This window comes from Bufo gargarizans, chromosome 6 (assembly GCF_014858855.1).
Source record: "Bufo gargarizans isolate SCDJY-AF-19 chromosome 6, ASM1485885v1, whole genome shotgun sequence".
Lineage (NCBI taxonomy): Eukaryota > Metazoa > Chordata > Amphibia > Anura > Bufonidae > Bufo > Bufo gargarizans.
In genome coordinates this window covers 360,866,312-360,887,399 of record NC_058085.1, presented here as the reverse complement: position 1 = coordinate 360,887,399, position 21,088 = coordinate 360,866,312, and the positions used below count along the sequence as shown (strand labels likewise).

General features: G+C 45.2%; 1 protein-coding gene across 1 annotated transcript in view; it reads right to left on the bottom strand.

Moving 5' to 3' along the window:
- The window catches only part of LOC122942223 (deleted in malignant brain tumors 1 protein-like), a 485,901-nt gene that overhangs the window by 310,630 nt on the left and 154,183 nt on the right, over window positions 1–21,088 (bottom strand). Inside the window, exon 7 of the mRNA XM_044299724.1 lies at window positions 8,378–8,391. Coding sequence (XP_044155659.1) covers window positions 8,378–8,391 — 14 coding nt within the window. The remainder of the gene's footprint in view (window positions 1–8,377; window positions 8,392–21,088) is intronic.

The window sequence follows — 21,088 nt, the reverse complement described above, 5'->3', positions numbered from 1 at the left end:
TCAGATAAGAGATAGCTTGAACAGGGAAGACAGTGGGAAGACAGGAACTAAATAAAATGGGTTGGAGAGGGGAACTCAATCACTTAGAGATAATGGAATCGGGTACACTTGATAAAAATATCACAGGAAATAGAATTATGAATGCAATGAATCACATATGGGGGCACATAAAAAAATTACTCGGGATAAAAGGGTTTCTTCAATATACACCTATTTTGAAAAATTTAAATTTGAAGGAACTCCAAATGATCATGAGTTATATTGACTGGGAAAAAAAGGATATTTATAAATATTTTCAGTTAAGGAACGCTTTGAGGACAGGGCTAAAATTAGATAAATATAGAAAGGAACAATCAGACCGAATATACAAATTCACTGACGGAGGAGAAAAAAGAGGTACTACAAAAAAAAGATACGGGATATTGATGGAAGGAAAGAAAGAACGGATTACAATACTAGCTAAAAAAAAATGGGAAAAAGAACTCCAGCCTCTCCTTTCTGATGAGAAATGGAAAGATGCCCTTAGAAGTTATCCAACGGTGTCGGATAGGGGTTCACACAAAATATCACAGTTTTTTTTATAGTACATAGATTACATAGATCTCCTAAGATGTTAAAGAAAATGGGTGTTAGAATGTCGGATAATTGCCCAAAATGTAGGGAAACGGATGCAGATTTAATTCATTTTTTTTGGAGATGTCCCAGACTTTTCAGATATTGGAAAGAGATAGCAGAGATTGTATCTGTATTTCTGGATGTTCAGGTGATCGAAGATCCAGTAGTTTGTATATTGGGAGCAACTGAACATCTGAAATTTAGGCTACTTTCACACCTGCGTTCAGGTGTCCTCTCGTGAGCTCCGTTTGAAGGGGCTCACAAGCGGCCCTGAACGCAGCCGTCTGGCCCTAATGCATTCTCAGTGGAGGCGGATCCACTGAGAATGCATCCGCCTGCCAGCGCTCAGCCTCCGCTCCGCTCAGTGAGCGGACACCTGAACGCTGCAAGCAGCGTTCGGGTGTCCGCCTGGCCGTGCGGAGGTGAGCGGATCCATCCAGACTTATAATGGAAGTCAATGGGGACGGATCCGCTTGAAGATGACACCATATGGCTCAATCTTCAAGCGGATCCGTCCCCCATTGACTTTCAATATAAAGTCTGAACGGATCCGCTCAGGCTACTTTCACACTTAGAAAATTTTTCTAAGTTATAATGCAGACGGATCTGTTCTGAACGGATGCAAACGTCTGCATTATAGGAGCGGATCCGTCTGATGAAACATCAGACGGACCCGCTCCGAACGCTAGTGTGAAAGTAGCCTAAAGAAGGAGGTACGATTGGTTTTGGGTAAAATATTATTTCAAGCTCGACTCCTTATACTCAGGAAATGGATAAAAGAAGATGCGCCCACAGTTAATCTTATCAAAATTCAACGGGTTTCTGAGTGCTATACTAAAAATCCAGCAGGATTTGACGAGATTTGGAATAAATGGCCATATTAGGTTGAGTTTTTTTTTAAATTTTTTTCTTCTTGTTCCTCTCTCTCCCCCTCTTCCCTCAGGGGTGGTGGGTGGGTTCCCGGGTGATAACAAATAATATTTGTTAAAGTAGTAATATTGAATATGCTATATTATGTTATTGATGCGATGAAAGATTATATGTTGTAAGAAAGAAAAGAATAAAGTTTATATACAAAAAAAAAACATATTTTCCCGATGAAGGGAGTTTTTTATTTTATTTTTTTAAATAGCATAACAAGTGCGATGGTGCAGTGATATTTTAAACATGCCATTTGTTAACAGTGTTAACCATGTGTTTCCTGATAGCTATAAATGTCAGTGTCACTCTATGAAAACCAACAATTTCCCATATATCTTGCAGTTGATGTAACCAGAAGTGATGGACAAACATCAGCCGGGACGGTTCTCAAACGCGATCACGCAAACACGATCAAATGTTCGCAAACCGCAAGTCGGCGCCGGGCGCCATTCACTTTAATGGCAGGCGAACCTGAAAAACCTTCAGCTCATATTTGCAGCCACCAAATACTTAGTAGAAGTGCACAAATAGTCCCACAACATGGACAGTGACATACTAGAGGGGGGTCAATGACAAAAATTCTAACAAAAAATATGTATCTTAATCAGGGGACATTTTTATGCGTCTTAAAGGGAAATTCTCTGAAATGTGCCCTGTTGGAGCCTAGAAAATTGTTATTTTCGGCCACGGTAGTACGGGCCCTATAAATTAGGCATTCACTTTACATAAAAGAAATTATGATTATGTAGATCGAGGTACATTATGCAGTCAATGGATAAAAATTTTACTGTAGGCCAGTGGACTACAGGCCCCAAACATTAGGCATTCACCTGACAGAAAAGCACAAATGATTATGTGGCCGGAGGTATATTACAAGGTCAATAGATATCAATTTTACTGCAGGCCAGTACAAATACAGGTCAAATACATATGTTTAAAAAAACAAAATATTTAAAAATATTAAATTGGATTAAAAACATGACTAACGAAATCCCCCCCCCCCCCCTGAAAAAAAACCCTAAAGATAATACTTAAAATTCGATAACACGTGGTAGTCAATGGTGTTAAATTCCTCCAAGGCTGCCACAATTATTCATTCAGCGTACATAAAAGAACAAGTAAGTATGTGGCTGAAGGTAGTTTACACGGTCATTGGATATACATTTTCCAGCAGGCCAGTGTACTGCAGGTCTCAAAAAATATGCATTCAGCGTACATAAAAGAACAAGTTAGTATGTGGCTGGAGGTAGTTTACACGGTCATTGGATATACATTTTCCAGCAGGCCAGTGTACTACAGCTCCCAAAAATTTTGCATTCAGCATACATAAAAAAAAAAACAAGTAAGTAAGTGGCTGGAGGTAGATTACACAGTCATTGGATGTCAATTTTCCAGCAGGCCAGTGTACTACAGGCCCCAAAAATTATTCATTCAGCTTACATAAAAGAACAAGTAAGTATGTGGCTGGAGGTCTATTAGACGGTCAATGGATATCAATTTTACTAAAGACCAGTACAAATAGAGGTGAAATACATTGTTTAAAAGAACTAAAAATATAAAAATGGATTAAATACATGGATAACGAAATCCCCCCTCTTGAAAAAAAAACCTAATGATAATAGTTGAAACACGTGGTCCTCACAGGTGTTGAATCCCTCCGAGGGTCAAAACAATAGGCATTCAACGGACAGAAAAGGCCTTTTAGGCTACATTCACACGTCAGTATTTTTCTATATGCCGAATTTCGGTCCGTTTTTTGCGGATCCGCTGTTCCTGAAAATGTTTCCGGATGTCATCCGTATGTCATCCGTTTTTTGTATAAATTTCAATAAGCAAATAAAGTTGTTTGGATTTCTTTGAAAAAAAATTGAAAAAAAAAAAGTTTCTGTGGGCAGGATTTAATTTCCAGGAACGGAATCCGCATAAAACGGATGACATACGTAATGACCTACAAATGTCTTCCGTTTTTTGCGGATCCATTGACTTTGTATTGTACCAGGATCCGATTTTTGCGGAAAAGAATAGGACAAGTTTTAGATTTTTTCGGACATGCGGAACGGAACAACGGAAACGGACAGCACACATTGTGCTGTACATTTTTTTCCAGGACCCATTGAAAATAAATGGGTCCAGAACTGGTCCAGATCTGTTCCGCATAAAACGGAACAGATCAGGAAAGAAAAAACGGACGTGTGAATGGACCCTTATGCTGCTGTATTTACCCAAGACAGGGACTGTTTGTTGGTGGATATTTGTGTGCTGGCATGAGGAAATTCAATTAAACATGCTCGTTACAGGTGTTGAATTCCTCCGAGATACATGCCTCATTCATTTTTAGAAATGTGTGGTAGTCCACACTGTTGTGAGCTAGGTGAGTGCGCTTATCAGTCACGATCCCTCTGCTGCGCTGAACGTCCTTTCGGATAGGACACTGGATGAAGGGCAAGCCAAGAGTTCCATGGCAAATTGTGCCAGCTCTGTTCACAGGTCAAGCCTGCACACCCAGTAGTCTAGGGGTTACTCGCTTCTCAGAGCGTCCACATCGGCAGTTAACCTGATGTAGTCGGACACCTGTCAGTCTAGTCATTCCCTGAGCCTGGATATCGAGGGCGGCTCTCAATGGGTTGGCTGCAAGAATGATCTCATATCCGAAGTGACCAACACATCTTCAAACCGCCCTCTTCTTGCATGCTCTGTTGGGTTGGTACCCTCAACTGTTTCTCTGTGAGTGGAAATTCCTCTGCCAGCACCCGCAAAAGCAGAATGCAGAATTTCGCTAAGCAAGGCCTGGAAGTGCTGCATTCTGACAGCCCTCTGTGATGCTGGTAACATGTCCATTTTGTGTTTGTATTGGTGGTCTAAGTTCGCTGCCATCCAGTACTGGTACTTGCCCTTTATGCTTTTTTATACGGGGTCCCTCTTGAAACACTGGAGCATGAAGGCACTCATTTGCACTAAACTGGAAGCCGTGGAGTGGCCTGGCTCCTGCTCATCATCCAGGATAATGTCGTCCTTGGTCTCCTCCCCCAGCCACGAACAACACCAGGGATCCCAGAAACATTTAAAGCATGCTCTTCTTGCTCGTCCTTCACCCAGCCACCATCCTACTCTGACTCCTCTTCAGACTCCTGTTGACTTGTCTTAGATGGAGTAGCCATCCCTTGGAATTCATCCAGCATTGCGACTTCCTCATCTTCCTGCTCCTTGACGGCTTGATCAATGACACAACGCAGTGCACACTCCAGAAAGAAGGTGTAAGTTATGATGTCACTGATGGCGCCATTTCTGCGACAGACCAGTTTGGTGATCTCGTCAAATGGCCGCAGAAGTCTACATGCATTGTGCATGAGCAGCCACTGGCATGGTGAAAAAAAAAAACAAGCTCCCAGAACCTGTCCTGCTGCAGAGTTCGTACAAGTAGTCATTAACTGCATGTTTCTGCTGGAGCAGCCTATCAAGCATATACAAGGTGGAGTTCCAGCACGTTGGGCAGTCACAAATCAGACGTCTGACGGGCAGGTGGTGTCGCCACTGAACATCAGCAAGGTGAGCCATGACCGTGTAAAATCTTCTAAAATGGCTAGACATTTTACTGGCCTGCCGCAAGATATCCTGGACCCCGGGGTATTTGACAATGAATCACTGCACGACTAAGTTCAGGACGTATGCAATGCACGGCATGTGTGTCATTTTTCCCTGTTTCAGCACACTCAGCAGATTTGCACCATTGTCTCACACCACTTTACCAACTGTCAAATTGAGCAGGGTTAGCCACTGATCGGTCTGTGACCGCAAAGCTGAAAGGAGTGCAGGTGTGGATCTTGGCTTCCAGGCACAACAGCCGCAGCACAGCATGGCAACGTCTCACCTGGCACGTCGAATAGGTTCTAGGGAGCTTGGGGGCGCAGCGGAAGAGGTGGTAGTAGTGGAAAAGGAGGAGTCAGCCGAGGAGGTGATCGAAGATGGAGTAGGATGAGAAGAAGAAGAGGCAGGCCTGCATGCAATCTGTGGTGGTAACATTAAATCCACACGGATGCCATGGGTCGCATGCTTGACGGCCGTCAGAAGGTTCACCCAGTGGGCAGTAAAAGTTATGTACCTTCCCTGCCCGTGTTTGCTAGACCACGTGTCTGTGGTCAGATGTATCTTGGCACCGACACTGTGTGCCAGAGATACATTCACTTGTCGCTGAACGTGGCCATATTGGTCTGGGATGCCCTTCTGGGAGAAATATTTCCTTCTGGGGACCTTCCATTGCGGTGTGCCAATGGCCACGAATTTACTAATGGCCTCCTAGTCCATCAGTTTTTTTATGGCAGTAGTTGGCGGGCTAGCAGTTACAACAAGCCAGCGGTCAGCCGTAGGGCAAGAGGGTTATCTGGTGTCATCATCTTTTTTCGCTCTAACATTTGGGCCACGGAAGCCTACATTTTGCCAGATGAACAACAGCATGGTGGAAGGTGGAGTGGAGGACAAATGGGAGGAGAGAGGAGAAGGATAAGAGGCAGGACGTGGAGCACCAGGAGTGTGTCTTTGTGGGTTCTGACGGTGTTTCTCCCACTAGGTTCGGTGATGGGAGGCTAGGTGCCTTCTTTTTTTGTAAATTCTTTATTTTTGACATTTTTCAATAAAGAAAAAGCAGTAACAAACATGTACAGTTCGTAAAGTACAAGCAAGGTATACAGTACAGTTGTAAAAGTTTGAATCGACAATCCCCATTCAAATAGACGAGAAGTGTTTCAAATGATGCAAACATATAGTGATAAGAATTCCAGTCCACTGTGCAGCTGTTACATATAGTATGGTAATAAGGAACATTAAGTTTATGGTACAATAACCCTGAGGCTAATGAGGATTAGTGAGACCTTCAGCTGTGGACCACAAAATTCGGCTGAACTGTCAAACAACATGAGAAGAAAAAACTGTCTCAAAACATAACAGACGGTAGGGTCCAAATCAGATCTTTATATCATGGATGTATGTATATATATTAAAAAATCATAGCTATGTTCAGGGTTAAGCAACGTAATATATCTTTGAGTGAGATTAGACAGGATACCTTTATCTTGTGCATGGGCGTCAATTGAGAAGGTGTTGATAGTGGCCTAGTCGTACCAGTAATGATTACTTTGAAGGGGAAGTGAGGGGAGGGGGGGGTCAGACCCGCTAGCTGAGTACATAAGAGTGAATGTACAGGCACTCGAAGGTAGGGGGAGAGCCCCAAACCATCCTTAGGCCCTATAAAAGTTCAACCATGGTTGCCAGATTTCTAGAAAGGCCTTCCTATTACCTCTTTCCCAACCTGCCATTTCTTCCATAAGGCAAATTTGGTGAATTTTATCCAGCCATTCTTTAGTGGAAGGGGGTTCTGGGCATTTCCATTTAGTTGGAATAATGTATTTAGCTGCAGAGATCATATGTGTGGCCAGGTTTCTACTAGAAGGTCTGAAATCGCTCTGCGGCAACCATAGTAGAACTAGTGCGGGGGACAATGAGATTCAAGAGCTGCAGACAGAGGGATAGTATGTTCAACCTCTATCCAGAATTTTGAAATATTCCTACAGGACCACCAGATGTGGGAGATGGAGCCCCGCTCTTCCTGACATTTACAGCACTTGTCCGTGGGGGAGAGGTGGGCTCTGTATAGGAAGTCAGGAGTTTTATACCATCTTGATAGTATTTTAAAAGAATTTTCCTGAATGCGTATGCACCTCGAGAATCCATGAGAGTTCTTTAGTATTACTCTAACTTCTTCCTCTGACAAAGAAGTCTGCAGTTCTCCCTCCCATGCTCGCAGGTAAGTCGGTTTCTCACATGAGGAATCCAATATCAGTTGGGAGTATAGTTTTGAGAGGATTTTAGGGGGAGAGTTTGGAAATAGGGTATAATTTTCAAGCCAAGTGGGATCTTTCTGGGTCTTTGCATATAGATTCTTGTATTTTTTGCAACAAAGCTCGATATCTAACTCTACTAGCACAGATCCTAGGTGACTGGGTATATGGCTTTGGACCAGTTTTAGAAATTCCGGAAGATCTGAGGTGTTAATTAGGTCAGAAATCTTAAGTTCGGTCAGGTAAAACCATGCTCTATGGAAGTCACTTTTATCTGAATTTAGGAAGTAGGGGAGGACAGCCAGAGGGGCAATGGGTGATAATTTGGAAGTAGACAGCGACAGGGCCTCGGTTTTTTTACAGTACTGAAACATGCAGCGTGTTAAGGCACTGAGGGGGCGTTTTCCCCTTTTGGTGTGTGCGTGAACCCAGAAATGGTAACAGGCATTATCGCCTAGTAGGGCTTTTTCCAGTTCAATATGTAGGGACTTATTATGGGGTTTAGCCAATTCAATCCACCTTTCCAGCTGTATAGCGTGGAGATAAGACTGTAAGTCAGGAAGAGATAATCCACCATTATTCATTTTCCTAATTAGTAGAGAATAGGCTAAGCGCGTTTTTTTGTTAGACCAGAGAAAGTTACTAAATAAGATACGTACGTCTGAAAGATATCTGTTTGATAGGGGGATTGGTAGGCACCTTAGAATATATAGGATCTGAGGTAGGACATAAGTAGACAGAAGGTTTTTCTTACCTAACCACGAAAGGAAAGGGAGTTTAATTGAAGTTAGAAAGGTTTAAATTTTGCTTAATAAAGGGGCGTAATTAAGTCTGAATAGGTGAAGGGGATTTGCCAGATGTTTAATAGCCTCTTTAGGCCATTGGAAAGAAGTGCATGCTTTGATCTCTGAGATATGTTTCTCCGAGGCTGTTATGTTAAGTATTTCAGATTTGTCGCAGTTGACCTTGAAATTAGAGAATTCACCAAAATCTGAAAATATTTTGATCACCTCCGGGATAGCGTCTTTTGGGTTTGTTATAAAGAAAAGCAGGTCATCTGTAAAGGCTGCCAGTGAGTGAGTTGTGCCATTCACTTTAAGGCCCTTAATAGTCTCAGAATCTCTTAACTTGCATAGTAACATCTCTAGAGATAGAATGAATAATGCTGGAGAGAGGGGGCAGCCCTGCCTTGTCCCATTAGAGATAGAGAAAGGAGGAGAGAGGGAGCCATTAATAAGGACCCTAGCAGAGGGACGCGAATAGAGTGAGAATATGGCTGAGATAAATGAGGGCGGGAAGCCAAAGTGGTGTAACGCACTGTTCATAAAAGCCCAGTTAACCCTATCAAATGCTTTTTCAGCATCAGTACCTAATAGTGTTAAGGGAATTTTATGTTTTTTTGCATAATATATGGCGTGTAAGACCCTGCTAACGTTGTTTTTGCCTTCTCGGCCTTTAACAAAGCCTGCTTGTTTTTCACCAATTAACTTTTCTATTCTATGGCTGAGGAGCTTGGCCCATAATTTGACATCAACGTTAAGCAGGGAGATTGGTCTATAGTTGCTACATTTAGTGGGGTCTTTTCCCTCCTTAGGGATGACAGTTATGTGGGCGATGAGTGATTGTGGTGGGAGGGGGTGTCCATTTAAAAGGAAATTACATAAGTCAACTAGTTGTGGGGCCAGAGTGCTTTTAAATTTTTTGTAGTACACTATGGGTAGCCCATCCGGGCCTGGGCATTTTCCTGAGGGGATACTCGTCAACACTTCTTGCACTTCCTTTTCTGTAACTGGGGAAAGTAGCATGTCTTTGTCATGTTTTCCCAAGGTCGGGACTTTAACTGTTTCCAAAAAAGTGTTCATTTTGGCGATGGTTTGGCGTCATTAGGTGTCAAATTATAGAGAGAAGAGTAAAAACTGGCGAATTCTTCTGCTATTGCAGGAGTGTTGGTGAGTTGATGACCCTTATCTGATTTGATGTTGGAGATAAAAACTTTCTCTCTTTGACCCTTAATCATCTGGGAGAGGAGCTTGGAGCCTCTATCTCCATGGATATAAAACTTGTATTTAGCTGATCTAAGGGCCTTAGCCGATTTAATATTTAATAGATCCATTAACTGACTCCTTAGCTTAAGAATATCATTGTAATTAGTATCAGAGGGATTGCCTTTATTGATATTTTCCAGGGCAGAGATTTGGCCTAGGATGGAATCAATTCCAGCCGATCTTTGCTTGCGCACCCAGGATCCGAGAGATATAAGCTCCCCCCTTATAAACACCTTATGGGCCTCCCACATCATAGTCTTATCTATAAAGGGGTATTGTTTAGTTCAAAAAAGGTTTTAAGTTTCTCTTCTAATCTACTTCTATCTTTTTCATTTTTCAAAAGGGTTTCATTGAGTCTCCACGACCACTCCCTGGGGGGAAGACCTTTTAGCTGAATCACCAGAGAGACCGGGGCATGATCAGAGACTGTGATCTGTCCAATAGTGGAGGATTTAAGTCTCTCCAATACATGATTGGAGACGAACAGGTAGTCGAGACGATGATAGGATCTATGGACAGCTGAGAAAAATGTATAGTCCCTGTCTCTAGGGCGAGCCAGCCTCCAGGCATCCGATCTTTGGTGTGTGGATAAAGCTTTCCGCAGTTTACGAAGTTGATGCAGCGGAAAATTTGGGGACACAGGAAGTAGGAATCCATAGGGTGATTCGAGTACTAAATTTAAATCCCCTCCCAGGATCAAAATTCCCTCTCTAAAATCTTGCAGGGAACCTAACATCTTAATTAGACAAGGTATATGATTGGTGTTAATGGGCATAAACATTGACTAAGGTCAACTTATGACCAAAAAGCATACCTTTTAGGAACAAGTATCTGCTCTCAGGATCTATGTACTGCGCCTGGGTTTTAAAAGGGACGTTGGCACCTATTCCAATGGATACGCCTCTAGAGGCCGAAGAGTGAGTGCTGTGAAACCATTTTGTATAGTGTCTGGAAGTGAGAACTCGGTATGTGGTTGTGTCTGAAATGTGTCTCTTGCAAGAACAGCAGGTCTGCTCCCTCTCTCCCTCTCATGGAAGACCTGACTTCTCTTTTGGGGAATATTAAGCCCATTTACATTAAGAGTTATTACCTTCAAAGGATCCATAGGAAATGGGTGGTTGCAGAGCAATGGAGGAGGATACATCCTAATGAGATAAATGTTACTGGACACCGAACCCGTCTTGAGAAACTATCTACAGGACAGAAAAATACAGAAATGAGCATGGTAAAACTCAGGTAAATCATAACAGAGTAGTAACCTCCTGCAAAGGGGGGAAACACAGAGAGGTAAAAGAAAGGGAACCACCTGATGTAGGGAGGTGGATATATCAAATTATAAATTGGAGAGAAGAAAGTATAGGGGTTAGAGTGAGGGAGGAGTGCTGTGAGATACACATAGCCTGTGTGAGCCCCTCAGCACTAGCTTTTAGGACCATCTGGGAGGAGAGGGGGGAACAAAGTAAAAGCATAAACTTGCATACTAAGGGTTATCCCCTCCTCTCCTGCCAGCGCCAAAGCTGTGGGTTTCCACACACTTAATGGCTGAGATGTTCTATTAATTTCATAGGCATTCCAACCAGTACTGTGTGATGAGGAGTAGACCAGAGGAACCTCCATTGAATCAAATTAAAATAAAATGAAGAAGACCAAGTACTTATTAACATATACACTCCCTTAACTGAGGGAGAAAATGAAGGACTCAGCACTCCACCATCGCCCCCTTGCATATAGCAAGGCAGATCTTTAGATTAAAAGATAGATAAGATCTAACAAGGACTGATATCACTCAGCCTCAAGATGTTATACATTAAGGGAGGTGTCATCATTTCCCTAACCCATCTCGGTATAAATGGCCCGTAATAAGGGGAAGGCATGAAAGGGTTAAGGAGGCGATGGTGGCAGTGAGGGTCACAAATGTCAACATAGATTATGGCAGCAAAAATACATATCAGATGATGTGAACTAAAACATATTAATCCAGGGGTCAGAACTAATACCGCATTACCGGCATTTTACCCCAAAAAGAGGGAAGTAAATCAGAGTAAGATATTAAACCATCCTCAAGTGTCCTGAAGTTCTGCTTGGCGCTTCTTTGCCTGAAGGAATTTGAACTTCTTGGCGACTTGCCAGTCTTCCGTTGCAGGCAGGGGTGGCATTTTCAGATCACCAGCCAGAGGCATCCATGAGGGGATATCTAAAGGTTCTATCTGCAGAGCGTCCCACATTTTGGTGAGTTCGTCCGGGTGACGAATAACAACTTGTTTCTCATTAATAGTGGCACATAGACCGAACGGAAAGAGCCAGCGCAGGGGGTGCCTTCTCTCCCTTAGGAGGTCCGTAAGTGGTTTTAATTGCCTCCGCTTGGCTAAGGTACTCGCTGCAAGGTCTTGAAAAAGCTGGATTTTGCAGCCTTCAAGTATTGTGTCCCCTTTATGCCTGGCGGCGGTTAAGATGGCGGCTGTGTCTACAAAGCTGAGTAAGCTGCATATAATATCACGCGGCGGGGCATCTGGCGGCGGTTTGGGCCTGAGGGCCCTGTGGGCTCTCTCTACGATTATTTTCTCTGCCCTTTCTTGGCCAAGTAATGCGGAAAAGATCTGACTGACCGTATCGGGAATGTCCTCTCTTTGCACACTATCCAGGGACGCCTCTAATGTGAACGTTCTTTCTTTGGCTCCTGTTCTCCTGGTCTTCCAGGTGCAGGAAGGCTGAATTCATCTGTTCACGGATCTCCGTAACTTTAGTTTGTAGCGCCCGGCTGTGCTCAGTTAGAGCTGCCTGAGAATCTTCAAAGGCTGCCACTCTGTATCCCGCTTGTTTGAACTCTGTTTTAATAGCTGTGAGTTCCATCAGGGTTCAAAATACAGGGCTAGGGACTCCTTGAGGAAGGCTCTAGTGATTGGTATCGAGCCTAGTTTGCAGTGCATCTCCGACACAGTATAGGAACCCTCGTCATCAGAGTCCTCTGTATAGTTCATTGCGGCGGCTGCCTCCTGCGCCATCTTGGATCTAGCAGCCGGCGAGAACAGTTTCTTTTTCAGGTACTTGTCCAGGTCCGATTGTCCTTTAGCATGCTTAGGAGTCATCTGGGTCTCCTTGGACTTCTCTTTGGTAGGTTTTCCCATGATATAGCGAGGTGGGAACCCGTATAATAGCTGTATACAAGTGCTGCTGTGAGGAGCTCACGGGTCAAGCGGCCATTTCCTGACGCGGCTAGCTCCGCCCTCCCGGCTAGGTGCCTTCTTAAGGCTGTCGTCCCTAGGTGAGTGTTAGGCTTACCGCGACTTATGCATTGACAACACAGGCTGCAGATGGCAACACTATTGTCAGAAGCGGACACATTAAAAAAAGCGCACACTGCGGAGCCATGTGCCAGAGTCCTGGGAGCGCCAGATGTGACCACGCATGGTGGATGGCTCGTTCCAGATACATTAGCAGTCTGCTTTTTGCCTCCTATGCACTGTAAGTTCTGCCTGCTTCTCCTCCCACTCCTCCCTATCTGCTGTTCCGTCTCTCCCTCTAAACTCCCCTCCTCTTTCTCTCTTGTGGGCACCCATGTGACGTCCATCAACACGTCATCATCATCCCCTTCACCACCACTGACATTAGAGATCTCGGAGTAGACAGCAACAGCGGGGACCACCCTCCTTGGGCTGATCTGGGTACTGTTGTCAGACTGCTGGGTTGCGACCATTGATACCTCCTCTTCCTGATCTGATGCTAAGAATGGCTGCGTATCGGTAAGGTCTTGTAATGGATGGGAAAATGATTCCTCTAACTTGAGCGGAGGGGATCTGGTGGTGGTGGTGGTGTCTTCGGGGGTGCGCACAGCAGCGAGTGAAGAGGGTGCAGATAGAGAGGATGAGGAGGGTGCAGAAGTGGAAGGCTGAGTGAGCCACTCAACTAAGTTTGGTGCGACCTTTGATGTAATCGCACGCACCTTCTGCAACTTTTCACTTAGGCTCCAGCCTGGTGCACCTGCCCGACCCCTACCATCCCTGCGGAATGGCCTGAATCTTCTTCTGCCTGTCATTTTCAAAATGACCCTGTTACAAAAGTTCCTATAGAAGAGCAGTATTTGTGGAAAAAGGTATATTACACCCCTGTTCTATTCAGTTTTTTTGGGGGGCAACTGGTATATCACACCAGTAGAAATTATTTGTTCCAATGGCGTTTATCACTATCTGTAGCTGAGGTAAAGCAGCAAAACCGCAAACCAATGCTGCACTACACAAATGCACTATATAGAAAGTATATTATTGGTATATAACACCCCTGCTTCAATCAGTTTTTTTGGGGGGCAACTGGTATATCACACCAGTAGAAATTATTTGTTCCAATAGCGCTTAGCACTCTGTGTGGCTGCAGTATCGCAGCAGAACCGCACACAATTGCTGCACAATATAAATGCACTATAATATACTTGATATGTTAGAAAGTATATTACACCGCTCAGTAAGTCACACCTATCGAAAGCACACCTATGCCAGTCCTTTAAAGGACTTTTGTGGCCCTATTAGCTAGTGTTTGGTGTCCCAAACAGTCTGCCACTGCTCCACACAGCAACCTCTCCCTACACTGGCAAAAGACTGAATGTAAAATGGCGGCCAGATCGGGTTTATTTATAAGGTAGGGGGTATGTCCATGTGCTGGAACGTCTCAATTGGCTGTCCTGTACCACCTGGTGGATGTGTCATGGGTCAAAGTTCTTCACAATGTAAAAGAATATGGCGCCGGTGGACATCACCATATGTTTGCCCGTTCGGCGAACCCACGAACAAGCAAAGTTCGTCGTCAAACGACCACCGGGCGAACCGCAAGGCCATCTCTAGCAACCAGGACTGAATTATTTACTGTATGCATTGCTAGTCTGAACCAGATCTTTCTGATGAACCTTGTTTTACAACATTTATAAGAGGTGCTTTTGCTAATTCCTGTGAAGGACTATTCGCTTTTTACAGAACAAACACATGCAAATTATGTCTTTACATTCTTGGAATTTCTTTGTAGGATTTTTCAAGCCAGAGATAACATTTGCATGCGCTTTTCTCTCTATGAATTTTCTAGAAGCCCAATAGTGCGGCTGGCCGCATGTGGTCAAGCCACGCCCATCTGTGGCAACCAATGGCCACACAATTTTGCTCTAAAATCATACTAGCATTGATTGCTGTAGGTGGTTATGGCTTTGCCGTGTGCGGCCAGCTGGACAATCGGGCTTGTTGAAGCTAGTAACCATTCCTATATTATTTTATGATGGGGTTATTCTCAGATCTATAAATAAATGGATGTAATGTCCATTTTACCATGAATTTAGTTTACATAGCCGTGTGGTCTTGTAAAATGTTATCAAGTGGCACATGACAACAGATGGAAAGTCACACTTTTGGTCCACAGTGGACTAGAAGCAGCAGGATTGGGACTCTTGGCACTGGAATCGTGAACCAGTGAATAGGTAAGTGGCTGAGCACTTTGGGGCTATACGGTACACGTAACATTGCTTTTGGGAAAGAGCAACCCCTTCAGTCCCCACCCCCAGAAAAAAAGAATTGGGAAAAACTCTCCTGAAAATATTACATTTTCAATTGTAGATTTTGATTGTATATCTGAAATAAATATAGTTGCTGCAGAGCTAAGTGCACTTTAACCCCTTAGTGACATTAATTTTAGCCTTACGGACCAGTAAAATTTTTCCCCCTCTGTGTTCCAGTGGTCATAATTATTATTTTTTTCTACATTTTAGCTATATGAGACCTTGAATTTTGCAGGACGAGTAGTAGGTTTTTAGAAACCATTTTGGAGCACATATAAAATTTATTATTTTCTTTTTAGGTAGAAGATAAAAAATATAGCAACTTTTACATTATTTTGTGGGATTTATTTTTATAGTGTTCACAGTGTGGTATAAATAACTTGACAACCGTAATATTTTGTGGGTCAGTAAGACTGCAATGATGTCAAATTTATATACTTTTTATTTTGTTATAATGCTTGTTTTTTTTACAAAATATTTATTTTTTGTGTTGCTGCATTCTAAGACCCAGAACATTTTTATTTTTCCTACAATATAAACATGAGATGACTAATATATATTCGATTCCTCTCTAGTAATAATCGTTATAACTATTACCGTAGAGTCCAACAGGTATTGCTAGAGAAGCTTTCCACATATGGTTTGATAAAGAAAGGATATAGACAAGAGAAACAGTGTAAAATAGAGACTTCATTAATGTTTGTATGTGGAGTACAAATGTTTGGTGTGACTTTTTTATCGCCTTAATCTGAACATTGGTAAATGTCTGGGTCATAGCATCAATAATCAGCTTTCCAGGAGGTTGTGCCCTAGTGCTTGAGGAGACCAGCCGCACGCAGTGAGAGCTCCACAAGACTGCTATCTATTCCTCCCTGTTTGACCTGGCAGCTATACCCCATTGAGTCTCCAACCATCACAGTAACTCTCCGCATGCGAATAGGAACATTTTGAGCTGCTTCGGGGGCCGAACAGATGCCATACCATTTGCGGACTTGCCGAGGTCGAGCCTGAATGAATCCCCCGCCTGCAGTTTCGGCTACACGCGATAACATTCATCCTGAAGGATCCCGGACTTCTGCCTTGTTGGTGAGCACCTTTTCCCCCATGTCCCTCTCCTAGCACCAGTTCCACCTTACTGCAGACGCCCTGCACTGCAGCAGACGGGTGTAACCCTGAATACCACTTGAAGCGACCTTTTGCTCTGTGGGCCTACTCACTTCCACCAGGCAGCACACAGCCAATCTAGAGCCACCACATCCCACAGTGGCATTTGGGGGACGCAACGCTTACCACCATTTACAGACACACTGGGGCTATACTTTTTAAGTAAGGACTTAATCTGGACCTGTTGTGGCGTCAGTAGAAGCCCCCATAGTGCCCCATAATAATGTGCCAGTATCAAGCGCCTCTCTTGCACGTCCCATGTGCCAGTAACAAGTGCCTCTCCATGCCCCCCGTGTGCCAGTAACAAGTGCCTCTCCATGCCCCCCATTTGCCAGTAACAAGTGCCAACCCCCCATAGTGCCCCATAATAATGTGCCAGTATCAAGCGCCTTTCTTCCACCCCTCATGTGCCAGTAACAAGTGCCTCTCCATGCCCCCCATGTGCCAGTAACAAGTGCCTTTCCATGTCCCCCATTTGCACAGTAACAAGTGCCAACCCCCCCCATGTGCCAGTATCAAGTGCCTCCCTTCCCCCCATGTGCCAGTATCAAGTGCCTCCCCATGTGCCAATATCAAGTGCCAAACCCCCCCATGTGCCAGTATCAAGTGCCAACCCCCATGTGCCAGGATCAAGTGCCAAACCCTCACCCCACCCCCATGTGCAGTATCAAGTGCCTCTCGCTCCCCCATGTGCCAGTATCAAATGCCAAACCCAACCCCCCACCCCCATGTGCCAGTATCAAATGCCTCCCACTCCCCCCATGTGCCAATATCAAGTGCCAACCACCCCACCCCCATGTGCTAATATTAAGTGCCTCCCGCTACCCCCATGTGGCAGTAAAAGTCTGGTATTAAGTAAAAAAATATAAAAAAAACACTTAAACTTACCTCCATCACACAGTGATGCAATGCAGGCCTATTCCGGCCTGTGTCCTGCGCTGTACGGCTCAGGGGGCGTAATGACGTCATCGCGCCACCTGCACCCACCTCGGATAGGCTGCGGGCCTTCTGCTGGCAGCCTATCAGAGGAACAGGGAAGGGAGATGCCTCTCCCTCCCCTGCCCAACAGCACAGGTATCTGTATCGCTGTCCTGAGGACAGCGATACAGATGACTATGGAGATTAACGCTTCTACGAAGTGTTCATCTCGCTGTGACCTGCTGCTCTGAGCCAAAGTGAGGGCCCCTCCAGCGCGAGGCCTCACAAAAAAAGGCTCGGGATCAGCTGGTGTCAGGTGGTGGGCTTGGGGGCCCCTAAGGACTCGGGGCCCGGGGCAATTGACCCCCTGCCTATATGGGAACGCCAGCCATGACTGTGGCCTTTCTCCAGCATATAGCACCAATCCCTGACCTCATGGACTTCTGGGAAGGCAGATTGGGAACAGTGGCCCAAAATGAATGAAGCGTGGCTCTAGGAGGATTTTCACACACCTCTATCTGAGACAGAGAAATAAATCTATCATTGCTGACAGTGGTCACAATTATATTCACTATTGCCTACTAGCACTACTATTACCATACACAGTCATCACTACTGCTACCCCTACATAGCCACACACATGTCTACTGTCTTGTCTGTTCCAGACTGTACTGCTTCTGCTCCCAAACAAAAGGGAGAATTTTTCCAAACAAGCAAATGTTTCTTCGGACATTATTATGTGTGTATATATTATGTGTATACAGGGGAAGCCATTTGTCTCCATTAAGGTATAATTTTTGGACACTTCTTCAGAAAAAGTGACTGTGTCTTCTGAGACTACTGCAATTGCATGTATAAACATGGGCAAGCTTCAGCTGCCATTAGGACATACTTTTTGAAATGCTTGTTTTGAAGAAGACAAAGTTTTTACTGATAACATCATGTGTTTTTAAACATATTTTCCTGATGAAGGGAGTTTTTATTTTTAGTGCGCTTATCAGTCACGATCCCCCCTGCTGCGCTGAACGTCCTTTTGGATAGGACACTGGATGAAGGGCAAGCCAAGAGTTTCATGGCAAATTGTGCCAGCTCTATTCACAGGCCAAGCCTGCACACCCACTAGTCTAGGGGTTATTCGCTTCTCAGAGTGTCCACATCGGCAGTTAACCCGATATAGTCGGACACCTGTCAGTCTAGTCGATCCCTGAGCCTGGATTTGGAGGGCTGCAAGAATGATCTCATATCCGAAGTGACCAACACATCTTCAAACCGCCCTCTTCTTGCATGCGCTGTTGGGTTGGTACCTGCAACTGTTTCTCTGTGAGTGGAAATTCCTCTGCCAGCGCCCGCAAAAGCAGAATGCAGAATTTCGCTAAGCAAGGCCTGGGAGTGCTGCATTCTGACAGCCCTCTGTGATGCTGGTAACATGTCCATTTTGTGTTTGTATTGGGGGGGTCTAAGTTCATTGCCACCCAGTACTGGTCCTTGCACTTTATGCTTTTTTATACGGTGGTCCCTCTTCAAACATTGGAGCATGAAGGCACCCATTTGCACTAAACTGGAAGCGGTGGAGTGGCCTGGCTCCTGCTCATCATTCAGGATAATGTCGTCCTCGGTCTCGTCCCCTCTGCCACGGACAACACCAGGGATCCCAGAAACATTTAAAGCATGCTCTTCTTGTTCCTCCTTCACCCAGCCACCATCCTCCTCTGACTCCTCTTCAGACTCCTGTTGACTAGTCTTATATGAAGTAGCCATCCCTTGGAATTCATCCAGCATTGCGACTTCCTTATCTTCCTGCTCCTGCTCCTTGACGGCTTGATCAATGACACAATGCAGTGCGCACTCCATAAAGAAGGTGTAAGGTATGATGTCACTGATGGCGCACTTGCTGCGACTGACCAGTTTGGTGATCTTGTCAAATGGCCGCAGCAGTCTGCATGCATTGTGCATGAGCAGCCACTGGCACGGTGGAAAAAAACACAAGCTCCCAGAACCTGTCCTGGTGCAGAGTTCATATAGGTAGTCATTAGCTGCATGTTTCTGCTGGAGCAGCCTATCAAGCATATACAAGGTGGAGTTCCAGCACATCGGGCAGTCACAAATCAGACGTCTGACGGGCAGGTGGTGTTGCCGCTAAACATCAGCAAGGCGAGCCATGGCCGTGTAAAATCTTCTAAAATGGCCAGACATTTTCCTGGCCTGCCGCAAAACGTCCTGGACCCCGGGGTATTTGACAACGAATCACTGCACGACTAAGTTCAGGATGTATGTAATGCACGGCATGTGTGCCATTTTTCCCTGTTTCAGCACGCTCAGCAGATTTGCACCATTGTCGCACACCACTTCACCACTTTACCAACTGTCAAATTGAGCAGGGTTAGCCACTGATCGGTCTGTGACCGCAAAGCTGAAAGGAGTGCAGGTGTGGATCTTGGCTTCCAGTCATAACAGCCACAGCACAGCATGGCAACGTCTCACCTGGCACATTGAATAGGTTCTAGGGAGCTTGGGGGGTGCAGCGGAAGAGGCGGTAGCAGTGGAAAAGGAGGAGTCAGCCGAGGAGGTGACGGAGGATGAAGTAGGAGTAGGAGAAGAAGAGGCAGGCCTGCATGCAATCTGTGGTGGTAACACTAAATCCACACGGACGCCATGGGTTGCATGCTTGACGGCCGTCAGAAGGTTCACCTATTGGGCAGTAAAAGTTATGTACCTACTCTGCCCATGTTTGCTAGACCACGTGTCTGTGGTCAGATGTATCTTGGCACCGCCACTGTGTGCCAGAGATACATTCACTTGTCGCTGAAAGTGACCATATAGATCTGGGATGCCCTTCTGGGAGAAATATTTCCTTCCGGGGACCTTCCATTGCGGTGTGCCAATGGCCACAAATTTACTAACGGCCTCCTAGTCCATCAGTTTATATGGCAGTAGTTGGCGGGCTAGCAATTCCGACAAGCCAGCGGTCAGCCGTAGGGCAAGAGGGTTATCTGGCGTCATCATCTTTTTTCGCTCGAACATTTGGGCCACGGAAGCTTACCTTTTGCCAGATGAACGCGACAACGGCACGGTGGAAGGGGGAGTGGAGGACAAATGTAAGGAGAAGGAGAAGAGGCAGGACGTGGAGCACCAGGAGTGTGTCTTTGTGGGTTCTAACGGTGATTCTCCCACTGGGTTCGGTGATGGAAGGCTAGGTGCCTTCTTAAGGCTGTCGTCCCTAGGTGAGTGTTGGGCTTACCGCGACTTATGCGTTGACAACACAGGCTGCAGATGGCAACACTATTGTCAGAAGCGGACACATTAAAAAAAGCGCACACTGCGTAGCCATGTGCCAGAGTCCTGGGAGCGCCAGATGTGACCGCGCATGGTGGATGGCTCGTTCCAGACACATTAGCAGTCTGCTTTTTGCCTCCTATGCACTGTAAGTTCTGCCTGCTTCACCTCCTACTCCTCCCTATCTGCTGCTCCGTCTCTCCCTCTGAACTCCCCTCCTCTTCCTCTCTTGTGGGCACCCATGTGACGTCCATCAACACGTCATCATCATCCCCTTCACCACCACTGACGTTAGAGATCTCAGGTTTGACAGCAACAGTGGGGACCACCCCCCTTGGGCTGATCTGGGTACTGTTGTCAGACTGCTGGGTGGCGACCATTGATACCTCCTCTTCCTGATCCGATGCTAAGAATGGCTGAATGGCTGCGTATCGGTAAGGTCTTGTAATGGATGGGAAAATGATTCCTCTGACTTGAGCGGAGGGGATTTGGTGGTGGTGGTGGTGTCTTTGGGGGTGCGCACAGTAGCGAGTGAAGAGGGTGCAGATAGAAAGGATGAGGAGGTCGCAGAAGTGGAAGGCTGATTGAGCCACTCAACTAAGTTTGGTGCGACCTTTGACGTAATCGCACACACTTTCTGCAACTTCTCACTTAGGCTCCAGCCTGGTGCACCTGCCCGACCTCTACCATCCCTGCGGAATGGCCAAAATCAAAATGACCCTGTGACAAAAGTTCCTATAGAAGAGCAGTATTTGTGGAAAAAGGTATATTACACCCCTGTTCTAATAAGT